The following is a 12,204-nucleotide window of genomic DNA, read 5'->3' as shown; positions in this document are numbered from 1 at the left end:
GAAAGATCTTGGTCTAATGAAATATTTTCTAGGAATGGAGGTTTATCAAAGTAAGGATGATATTTTCATTTGTCAAACAAAGTATGCACAAGATATGCTGAAGAAATTTAATATGACTGATTGTAACCCTGCCTCCACCAGGAAGTTATAAGTACCTGTGCATGAACTTGAAACCCCCCTATTTGCCAATAAAAATGCTGACCTACTTCCACACCAGATATCTCATAGAAATAATTCAGCATGTTAATAGGAAATTGTAAAATATCCATATTACCCTTTATATAGAAAGATGAACTTCAAAAAGAAATGATTTTGGTTCAATGACTGATTCCTCAATTATTTACACTATCATCAGTCAGGCTACAAAATAAAATAATGGAATGATTATTTGATTGATTAAGAAGATTTCTTTATTTCTATCAAAATAGATTATCTTAATCTATTCTATAAGATTTGGGAATAGTAGCCAACTTAGTTATAGCTTCTCTTTTTTTATTTTGAATTCACTTTTTATAGTACAATTCTCTACCCGCGCGAATTGCTAAAATTAATTTATTTAGGATCAAGCGGATTGGTCCTCTACCATCATCATTGGCTGGGATTGGGATATCCATGAGATCTGGGTCACAATCTGTATCAACTAAGCAAATTGTTGGAATACCCAAAGTTCTACATTCCTGAATAGCAGTATATTCTCCTTTTTGATCGAGAATTATTACAATATCGGGCAATTTTGTCATGTATCTAATACCCCCTAGATCTTCCTGCAATTTGTTCAATTCTCTCTTGAGTATTGCTGCTTCTTTTTTCGTAAATTCTCTCTTGAGTATTGCTGCTTCTTTTTTCGTAAATCCATTAAATCCTCCCGTATTTTTTTTTTCGTTAAATTTTTGAATTTTTCAAGTCTTGCTTCTTTAGTGAACCAATTAGTTAACATACCCGCGAGCCATTTTTTATTTACATAATGACATCGAGCTGCTAAAGCAGCTAATTTAGCAGCATCAACTATTTGATGTTTTGTACCAACTATCATAAATTGTTTTCCTCTTTTTGCTCCATCAAACACAAAATCATAGGCTTCTGATAAAAAATGAGTGGTGTAAGTTAAATTTATAATATGATTATCTTTACGTTCTTTAAAAATGTAAGGTGCCATTTTAGGATTCCATTTTCTGGTCTCACGACCAAAATGAACTCCTACTTTTACCATCTCTTTCAAATTGATGTTCCAATTTTTTTTCGTCATTTTTGCTTTTCTTTTTTTACTATGTGTAATATCTACATTCCAATGGAATGGGTTAGATTTCTTGCCATAGCGTACTTGGTACAATTATTCATTTCATTTTTTAAATGAAATCTAACAATTTGCTTTGCTCGTTTTGATTTTTTCTTTTTTATTTTTACTAGTTTCTTTTTTATTTTTACTAGTTTCTTTTTTATTTTTACTAGCTTCTTTTTTATTTACCAAAATAGCCTAAACCCCTCTTTGTAAAACCTGCATAAAAATAAGCTACTAATGTGAGCAAAGCTAGAGCTACTGTGGTATTAATATCATTTGTAGGTGCGGCTAATTCCCCATGAGGTAATTTAATAATTCCCCAAGGAAAAAGAGCACCTGCCTAGTTAGAAACAATGATAAATAGAAACATAGTCCCTATAAAAGGAACCCAGGGACCATATTCTTCTTCGCCAATCTGAGTTCTAGCCAGGTCCTGAACAAATTCGAGAACATATTCCAAAAAATTTTATGCTCTGTTCAGAATGATTTGTGGGTCTCGAACAGCTAGAGTAGCTGAACCTAATAAGACAACAATTACAATCCAGGAAGTTATAAGTACCTGTGCATGAACTTGAAACCCCCCTATTTGCCAATAAAAATGTTGACCTACTTCCACACCGGATATCTCGTAGAAATAATTCAGCATGTTAATAGGAAATTGTAAAATATCCATATTACCCTTTATATAGAAAGATGAACTTCAAAAAGAAATGATTTTGGTTCAATGACCGATTCCTCAATTGTTTACACTATCATCAGTCAGGGTATATGTTGTACATAATTTTCAATACAATTATATATTCTCTCATCTTCTCGAAGATCTTCGGAATAATCCCTTTCTTCAAACCAAAGGGAACAATGGTTTTGCGTAAAACCAAGTCTAAAACCAAGTGGATTTATTTTGTTTCCCATACATATTTTTTTAAGTACCTTTTTGCAAGTAGTAGTCCTAGCCGTAAACGATGGATACTAAGTGTTGTGCGTATCAACCCGTATAGTGCTATAGCTAATGCATTAAGTATCCCGCCTGGGAAGTACGTTCGCAAGAATGAAACTCAAAGGAATTGATGGGGGCCCGCACAAGCGGTGGAGCATGTGGTTTAATTCAATGCAAAGCGAAGAACCTTACCAGGGATTGACATGCCATGAATCCTTTTGAAAAAAAGGAGTGCCTTCGAGAACGCGGACACAAGTGGTGCATGGCTGTCATCAGTTCATGCCGCAAGGTGTTGGGTTAAGTCCCGCAATGAGTGCAACCCTTGTGTTTAGTTGCCATAAGAGTTTGGAACCCTGAAGAGACTATCGGTGTTAAGCCAGAGGAAGGTGAGGATGATGTCAAGTCATCATGCCCCTTACACCCTGGGCGACACACATGCTACAATGGCCAGGACAAAGAGTTGCGCCCCCGCGAGGGCAAGCTAACCTCAAAAACCTGGCCTCAATTCGGATTGTAGGCTGCAACTCGCCTATATTAAGTAGGAATCGCTAGTAATCGCCGGTCAGCCATATGGTGGTGAATTTGTTCTTGGGCCTTGTAAACACCGCCCATCACACTAGGGAAGTGTGCCATGCTCGAAGTCATTATATTAACCGCAAGGATGGAGATGCCCAAGGCACAGCTACTGACCGGAGTGAAGTCGTAACAAGGTAGCCATACTAGAAGGTGCGGCTGGATTACCTCCTTTTCAGGGAGAGCTAATGCTTGTTGAGCTCATACACTGTTATGCTTGCGAAAGAGAGCAAGTGACACGAGGATCCATCTGCAAGAGCTGGAGTCTTTTGTTGTTTATCGGCAGTGAAGTTTGCTACTTGATAGTCATGAAAGTAAGAATGAAGTTCATAAGTAAGCTCATTTTCCTAGGTCGAGACAAGTTGATAGGCTCCTATTTTCTGTGTTTGTTTTAGTTTAATATTGAATTTGAAATAGAGAAATTATTGAAATAATTTCTCTATTTCTCTTTTTTTAAGAGGTAAAAATCATACTTAATCATACTTATAAAAACATTGTTAATTTAAGTTTCACTATTTCTTATTCTTTTTTTTAGTTTTTATTAATGAATGAAAACTTCACATAATAAACAAGTTTTCATTCATTAATAAAAAAGGAAGAAAAAAAAACACATACACAAATAAGGTCTCAAAAAAGGCAAGCGAACAAGAGGATTTCTTTTTCTTTTGGCAGGCATCCCCTACTACTGGGGAGGCCTACTGGGCTATTAGCTCAGTGGTAGAGCGAGCCCCTGATAATTGCATCATTGTGCCTGGGCTATGAAGGCTATCAGCCACATGGATAGTTCAATGTGCTCATCAATGCCTGACCCAAATAAATTGATTGAATGCAATAAGAATTTTTATTCTAAATCGATACTAGAAGGTTTTACAATTGTCTTGGAAGTTTCATTCGCAATGCGATCAAAACATTTCATAGAAGGAATGAATGGGTGGACTAGTCTCCGATCCATCCATTGCCTATTTCCTCTTATGGAGGATAAGTTACCACATTCCAATTATATATAAGATATATGAGTGCCCTACTCAATTCATCCGGAAATTTTGGTTCAAATTTTTCGTCATTGGATTCGAGATGCTCCTTCTTTGCATTTATTACGATCCATTCTCCATGAATGGAAAAATAGTTTTAGTCAAGAAAATTTGCAGAAAGCTCTGATTACACAGATAGAAAATACGAGGTTCTCCCTGTTCCTTTGGAATTCTTATGTGTATGAATGCAAATCATTTTTAATTCCTCTTATTAAATGATTTTTTAATTCATAATCGTTGTTATATGGATCTTTTCCCGATCGAACTCATTTTGATAAAAAGATCAAAGATATTGTTCTATTTCCCCATAAAATTTCAACAAAAAAGATCTGGTTGTTGAAGGATTCTTTCATGGTTTACTTATGTTTTCTCATCTCAATCTTATCTCTCCAACCATAGGAGATCCTATTTGTGTACCAACTCAAGATATGCTTCTAGGACTTTATAGATCAACTCTTCAAAAAAACCAGGGTATTTATGAAAATAGGTACCATCCAAATAGCTCAAAAAAGAAGATCGTCTCGCCTTCGTTTTATAGCTATGATGATGCGCTTAAAGCTTATGAACAAAAAAAAATTGATTTAGACAGTCCTTTATGGCTCTGATGGGGGAGAGAGATAGATACCTCTATTATTAATTCAGTAAACCAAGAACTTCCTATCGAAGCTCAATATGAATGTTTAGGTATCTTCTACGAAATCTATGATCATTTTCGAATAAGAAAAGGTAGAGTGGGGGAAATACTTAATAAATACATTTGAACAATCGTTGGTCGCATTCGTTTTAATCAAGAAATAGAAGAAGCTATAAAAGGCTTGTGGACTTATGATATCCGACAAGAAATGTTACTATTCAGAATTTAATGTTATTAATCTTACGCTTATCAAAAATGATTCATAATATATGTATGTATATAGGATCATTCTGGATCAATAGATCTGGCTTAATTTCACAATTGGATCGGCAATAAAACCCCGGATAAGATAAAATAATCAGATTAGATTGAGAAAAATAAAATATCTTGAAATAAGAAGAAAAGAAGGAGTGTGGTAAAATACTCTTTTGTCTTTATGCCAGATTTCATAAATACTTTACTTATGCAAAAGTAAGTTATCACATAATAAAACTTGTTCTTTTCATTTTGTCGACAAATGAAGAGATCGTATAGGAAAGATGGCTGAGCAGTTCAAGGCATAGCATTGGAACTGCTATGTAGGCTTCTGTTTACCAAGGGTTCGAATCCCTCTCTTTCCGTATATTCGCCTTAGTCTTTTTTGCATCATTTTCTCATGAATCTAAACCCAATAAGATGCTTTCATCCTCCCGCAATATCCTTCTATTTTTTGATAGAGAAAATAAAAAGAGTAAAGGTATGGCAAAGGAAAAAAATAAATATTAAAAATATAATTCATCAATCAATGTATTATTGACAATGACATTGTCATGTAACATACAAAGGGACAGATGTGTAGAGATCCTTTCTTTTCATTCCCAATTTAAACTCGACGGGAATAGTATTCTATGACCAATAACTCATTAATCTTCAAACCGATACGATTATTATCTATTTATTTTTAACTAATCCACTATATTGTGACTTTTTTTTAATACGATTTAAATGGGGTGGCACCCTCATCTTATCCTTCTAAAAATTATCTATATTGTTATTAATTCTATCTCTCAACCTTTGTTTATCCTTTATAGATATAAAATCTTAGGGTTTGCAACGATAACTTGGTATATCTACTATACGATCATTGACCAGGATATGCCTATGGTTGACTAATTATCTGGCTTCAGGAATGGTAAGCACCATACCCAATCGAAAAAGGATATTATCCAAGCGCATTTCAAGTAATTGCAATAGAACCTGACCTGTTGATCCCTTGGCTCTTCTAGCAATACGAACATATTGAAGTAATTGGCGTTCTGTAAGTCCATAATGAAAACATAATCTTTGTTTTTCTTTTAGACAGACAGGATATTTAGAAGGTTTAGGAGGTTTAGAATGTTTTTTTTTACTAGGCTATTCCGTTCTTTCGGATTCGCGGGAGAGGAAAATGAAAGTCAAAAAAAGGGAAAAATAAGGGCATCTGGGAAAAAATGATCTATCTCAATTAATAAACCGGCTAAAAATCCCAACGATAAAGCAGCTAACACAGGCGTTGTGGAAAGATATGTTTTTATATCTTGCATTGTTTGTAAGTTCTCCTTCTCAATTGTGATGGATATATTATATGGTCAACTACATCCATAGTTTATGAGTAACTACAAACAGATATTTGCACAAGTTGGTTTTTTTTTTTTTTTTTTTAATAGAACATGAACATGTGATAGTAATCAAGTAGTACTATCAATAAATAGACATCTTATAGATCCGTGTATACAGTCTATTCATGAAATCAAATGGGAATCAAGGCGGATAAATGTGGAAAACAAAATTGATTTTTTTTAAAATATGAAATATTGAATAAAAATACTCACGATTAAAAGGGATGTAGCGCAGCTTGGTAGTGCGTTTGTTTTGGGTACAAAATGTCGTAGGTTCAAATCTTGTCTTCCCTACCTAGTAATCTTTCTTTTTTTTTATAAAAGAAAAGAAAAAAAAATTGAGCGATTTTTATTCAAAGAAACATCAATAATCGGTGATTGAGGCATACCACATGCAAAATGTTTTAAGAGTAAAAAAGGCCCTTCTTTGCTTTAAAAAAAAAGCACTCTTAGTTCAGTTTGGTAGAGTGCAGGTCTCCAAAACCTGATGTCGTAGGTTCAAATCCTACAAAGCGTGATTTTGCTTTTTTTCCGATCTTCTTGTCACTTAAACTGAAAAAGCTAATGGAATCGGTGATTGAGGCATACCACATGCAAAATGTTTTAAGAGTAAAAAAGGCCCTTCTTTGCTTTAAAAAAAAAGCGCTCTTAGTTCAGTTTGGTAGAGTGCAGGTCTCCAAACCCTGATGTCGTAGGTTCAAATCCTACAAAGCGTGATTTTGCTTTTTTTCCGATCTTCTTGTCACTTAAACTGAAAAAGCTAATGGAATTTGATCCTTCGGAATCAGTAGGAGACTCCTTCATAATATGGTCCTAAAGTATTGAAAAGATTCTATATTGAATTTGTAAAAACATTCAATAGATATTCTTTTCAATTGACAAAAGTATGGAATAAATATTATTTGGAATTACAAAAAGTATGGAATAAATACTATTTGGAATTACAAAAAGTATGGAATAAATACTATTTGGAATTCAATTTTGAATTACGAAAAATATTAAATAGAATCTATTTAATCAAAACATTAAGTCGCAATTTAGAAGATTCAATTCGAACAAATTGGATAAAATTGAATAATGTAACGCAAGATACAATTACCCAGCATTCATCAAGTTGGAGAAAATGTCAGAAAGAATGGTTCAATCGCTCAATTTTTCGAACTGTTGAAAATCAAAATCGGATATTTTCTTGAATAGCTTCTTTTAAAAGGCCTTCTGCTTGTTCTGTCAATATCCCAGTAGAATGTATAATTTCTCCAAACTGGGGTTTATTTTTTACTAAATACTCGCCCAACTTAAGGATAAATTTTTTAACTTGTACGATATCTAATGCATCTAGATATCCATTCGTTCCAGTATAAATCATAGCTATTTGTTCTTCCACTGCTAAAGGATCTGATTGAGATTGTTTGAGCAATTCGCGTAATCGTTGACCTCTTGCCAATTGATCTTGTGTAGCTTTATCAAGATCAGAAGCGAATTGTGCAAAAGCTTCTAACTCTGCAAGTTGAGCTAATTCTAATTTTAATTTTCCAGCTCCTTGTTTCATAGCTTTCATCTGAGCTGCGGATCCTACTCTAGATATGGAAAGACCTACATTAATGGCAGGTTGAATTCCTGCATTGAATAGATCAGCTGATAAGAAGATTTGCCCGTCAGTAATGGAAATTACGTTAGTTGGAATATAAGCTGAGACATCTCCAAGTGCTCATGGAGTTTTGTATGTCGAGATGATGGTGCTGATTTAGTTGATGAGACAACTTACAGAAGTATTGTGGGGAGCTTGATGTTTCTAATCCACACAAGGTCTGATATTGCCTATTCAGTTTCACTTGTTTCAAGGTATATGAAAAATCCATCTGAAATACATATGAAGGCAACCAAGAGGATTTTGAGGTATGTGAAAGAGAATTTAAGTTTTGGTATTCATTACTACTCTTCTGAAAAGTTCAATCTAGTAGGCTTTAGTGATTTGGATTGGGGAGGTAGTATGGATGACCGTAAATCTACATCTGGAAATTGTTTTTCTTTTGGTTCTGGTTTGATTACCTGGAGCTCAAAAAAGCAAAGTATTGTTGCTCTCTCATCTATAGAAGCGGAGTATGTTGCAATTACCTCAGCAGGTACACAAGCTCTTTGGCTCAGAAAAGTTTTGGAAGAAATTGGAGAAAAACAAATTCAGCCTACAGTAATTTATTGTGACAATGTGAGTGCCATCAAGTTAGCCAAGAATCCGGTTCATCACAACAGAACAAAGCATTTTGATTTGAAATATCACTTCATATGAGAGTTGGTGCAGAAGAAGGATGTCGAATTGAAGCACATCAACACCCAGATCAGCTAGCAGATATATTCACCAAAGCGGTTGCGAAAGCTCAGTTTATAGCACTACGAGATAAGATTGTCAGCCCTCTCAGTATCAAGGGGGAGTATGTTGATAACTGATGCTAATCTAGCATGCAGCTAGATTAGTTTAGTTAATAGCTTTTTATTTATTCATGCAAATAAAGCATGTACTCCAACATGCATTAATCTTTAGGACTATTTTTAGTTTTATTTTTTGCATGAATTTGTTTTTAGTAAATAAAGCATGCTGTGCATGCACTTATTGTATTCTTAATTTAGCACTTGTTGTATTCTTAATTTAGGGAGTAGTTTGTTTTTTTATATATTCTTAATTTAGCACTTGTTGTATTCTTAATTTAGGGAGTAGTTTGTTTTTTTAGTTTGAGAGTATTAGTTATTATTAATTCTTCTAGGCTGCAAATTCTTTATATATACAACCTCTATTTAATTTTTTTTAATTAAGCTTCAATAAAGATATTGGTGTGTGCAATTCCAAAAAAACAAGACACTTTGTTTTTTATTCTGAATTGTGATTTCTTTTTGCAATTTTTCTTTTTGCTGTTATTGTTTGCTAATCAGTTGGTTCAGAGAGGACAGGTCAGGTTAAAAATTCTACACAAAATACAAAGAAACTTGCCATTGTAATCTCCATTCATATCAAACGTACCCAAATCTACTCCGTTTTTAGAAAAACAGGAAGTTTTGTTTCTACATAAAAATGCTTGAAAAATAGTTATTTGTCATACTTCCATTTACTCTTTGAGCCAAGTGAACATCTTTGTTTTGCCATCTCCGTTTTGCCATCTCGGCTTGCCAGATCTATAAATCAAAACAACCAATGTATGTCTTTGAGAAGATAAAGACATCCAATTATAACAATTACCTAATAAGTCCTTTCCTTTGAATCAAACTTGAGGTGCACACCCACATCATCATGATATCTTTCCATGTAAAACGAAATATTGCAGTTTTTTGGTCAGTCTTGCATCTTCAAACAATAGAATTATCTTCTCCACTTCTCACTTTACCCTTGCCATGTGTATCTTCGATTGATCCATCCTCAATGCGTGGCCCAATTCCATGTGTGAGCGAATTGGTATAAGACTCATTTTCTTCACTGCTAATCCTATTCCAAGTGATTCTCATTCTTTTAGTGCCATGGATGAACCTTGAATTATCAGTTTCTCTCCTGGAAGCCATCATCGCTGTTAGGTTTGTAACTTGTTAACAAATCCCTGTAGTTAAATAGAATTAAAACTTGCACTGTGAGAAAATTTAGAGTTATTCCAAAAACTTCGGCTATTATTTTTTTTTTTGTGTAGCCATGCATTATTTTCAATCAAATTTGACTCTCTTGAGAATTTGAATTTGAACAATCTGTAGAGTATTATCCATGACTAAGAACCAATCTTCTTGGGAGAAAATGGTGAGATTTTTCGAACGTATATTTTGCTGATCTCCAATCGGAGTTAGTGTTCTAGTAAAAACGGAGAAACTTGCGGGTTTTCAATGCGTAGTTAGTTACGGGCTTTAACAGGCGTGTTTCTTGTCCGTCTTGTTTGCTTTAAATTTTACTTTTATGGTAAAAACGGAGAAACTTGCGGGTTTTCAATGCGTAGTTAGTTACGGGCTTTAACAGGCGTGTTTCTTGTCCGTCTTGTTTGCTTTAAATTTTACTTTTATTCGTTTTATTCGAGTTATACGTCCAGTAGGGATTGTTTCTCTACTTGAGCCTGGTCTTCACCCCTTTACAAAGACACGTTATCAAAAATAAGATCGAAATAATAGGATAAGCTTAACAATGTACTCAAATCATTCTATAATACCATTTTTTAATAGTTTAGTGTCACAACCTTTTTCTCTTTTCCCAAAACTAACATTGCCAAGGATCTTCTTTATTTATGTGAACTTTAGCAATGATCTTATTTATTTATGTGAACTTTAGTACATATGGGCGCAGGATAAGAGAATAACAGAATTTTTTTTTTTTTTAATCCTATGATTTACTTAAAACCAATCTTTGTCAATAAATAGCGAAGTCTTTGCATACTTGAATCTACACATGAGAGAAATAGTTTTATACATTGTCTTTTGCTAGAGACTTTAACTGTACAATTTTCCTCTGGGGAAGCTTCAGAAATTAATCTTTTGAAATGACAATTAACCGCAATCCTCTGGTACAAAGCAAGGATTTAGGTATTTCATAATGAAGCATGTGGAGTGCAGAGTTTGGCAAAAAGACATTATTATTAATCAGGGCAGGACTACTTTATACTGTTCCTATTGTCTCATAGACATACTGTACTTAGTATAGCTAGACTGGCAATTACACCCTCTCAATGGAGCCTGGTAAGAGATCAAAGCTTGCTAGTCTGGAATTTGAACAATGGCAAGGTAAATGGATAAAAAAGTGTGGGTTTCAAACTAGAGATGTCTTAAACATCAAATTGATGTCTCAAAACTATCCTTTCAATTGTTTGTCGCGTTACCTTCTTTTAGGGTTTTCATATCTTATTAACACTTCTTCTATGTCAATGCACTTGATCTTTATCATTTGTTACTATCCTATCATTCTTCTACATTTCTTCCCCCTTTGATTACTTTTTTGGCATTTTCAATTAGGTCTTGTCAACATCATCTTTGAATTGTAATCTTTGATTCCGATCAATCCTATCCTACCCTTTTCAATGTCAGAATTAGGGTTTTGTCCTCAATCTTTATCATTGTGAGTCATCTTATCATTTCAATTGGACATCGTCAACCCCCTTTTCGATGTAAAGTTAGGATTTTGTCTTCAATCATCATCAATTTCAATCATCTTTGATCAATTATCATCATTATCAATTTGAAACCAATTCATCATTCGTCTTTTGTCATTCAACCTTCATCAAGTCAACCTTTTATCAATCTTTGATCCATTTGTCATCGATCTCAATCAATCATCATTTCTTATCAATTTGGATTGATTAGTTATTGGCCCTTGTCAATTGTCATCTATCAATTTCATTATTTTGTCAATTATTGATCAATTTGTCATTGATCTTTGTGAATCAACATGACACTTTATCAATTGTCCAATTTTCATCATTTTTGAATCGATCTTATATCAATTTCTTATTGTCATGACCTAATATATCAATTTCTTTTTTTTTTTTGGTAATCTTCTAGTTTACTTAAACCAATCTACCATATTGATGTAAAAGTTTCAAAATCAAAAATTTCCAAACAAATGATTTGTGCCCTCCCCTTAAAATCATATGATATAAGATTCATTGAATTTTAAATTATAAATAAAAAATAAGAAAAAATCTCAAATGACTGCTTTCAAGAATATGTATTACCTAATAATATTTTAAATTTTTATTAGGATTGCAATTTGGTACTAGAGATCTAGTCTTAAGAAATTCTTACTGTCAACAAACAATGCCTAATGAAACCATAAAAAGTAAGCTTCTTCTTTCCATGATATAATCAAATTTCACAAATTGGGCAATGTTAGCATTTTCTATGTTTTATGCATTAGCAAAGCCTTGCTTCATTATTATTGTTATTATTGTTCTATGTTTTTATTCGAGTTGGAATTATCTAATGTGGTGATCTTGTGTATTGTTGTAGTTACAGGATAAACTTCTTTTAGGCCTCTGAAGTTTGCGGCTTTTGATATTTTTAGAAGAGTGGGCCTATTGTTTGCATAAGTATCCATGACATTTTATCATATGTTTTGTGAATTGCATAAGGTCCACATTACTACTTAGCAATTCTTTTTT

General features: G+C 33.5%; 1 protein-coding gene and 2 pseudogenes across 1 annotated transcript; all 3 read right to left on the bottom strand.

Moving 5' to 3' along the window:
* Positions 1-342: 342 nt before the first annotated feature.
* LOC131027959 (small ribosomal subunit protein uS2c-like) lies at positions 343-1,296 on the bottom strand (annotated as a pseudogene).
* A 161-nt stretch (positions 1,297-1,457) lies between these two features.
* On the bottom strand, positions 1,458-2,006 carry LOC131027916 (ATP synthase subunit a, chloroplastic-like; annotated as a pseudogene).
* A 5,256-nt stretch (positions 2,007-7,262) lies between these two features.
* On the bottom strand, positions 7,263-9,637 carry LOC131873959 (ATP synthase subunit alpha, chloroplastic-like). The gene is made up of 3 exons (XM_059217147.1): positions 9,461-9,637; positions 9,184-9,256; positions 7,263-7,726 (listed from the first exon to the last, which is right to left on the bottom strand). Exons 1-3 carry the CDS (start codon positions 9,635-9,637, stop codon positions 7,263-7,265), a joined length of 714 nt encoding a protein of 237 aa, XP_059073130.1.
* Between the last annotated feature and the right edge of the window lie 2,567 nt (positions 9,638-12,204).

Source organism: Cryptomeria japonica, chromosome 3 (genome assembly GCF_030272615.1).
Source record: "Cryptomeria japonica chromosome 3, Sugi_1.0, whole genome shotgun sequence".
NCBI lineage: Eukaryota > Viridiplantae > Streptophyta > Pinopsida > Cupressales > Cupressaceae > Cryptomeria > Cryptomeria japonica.
The sequence above is the reverse complement of the archived record's forward strand: the minus strand, read 5'-3'. Positions and strand labels throughout refer to the sequence as shown.

Excerpts from the sequence above, each read along its gene's own strand:
- LOC131873959 (XM_059217147.1), bottom strand. The coding sequence starts at position 9,637 with ATGGCTTCCAGGAGAGAAACTGATAATTCAAGGTTCATCCATGGCACT. Across the intron at positions 9,257-9,460 it reads ATACACATGGCAAGGGTAAA|ATCTGGCAAGCCGAGATGGC; the intron begins GTGAGAAGTGGA and ends TTTGATTTATAG. Across the intron at positions 7,727-9,183 it reads GGCTCAAAGAGTAAATGGAA|CTGATCTATTCAATGCAGGA; the intron begins GTATGACAAATA and ends TCTTCTTATCAG.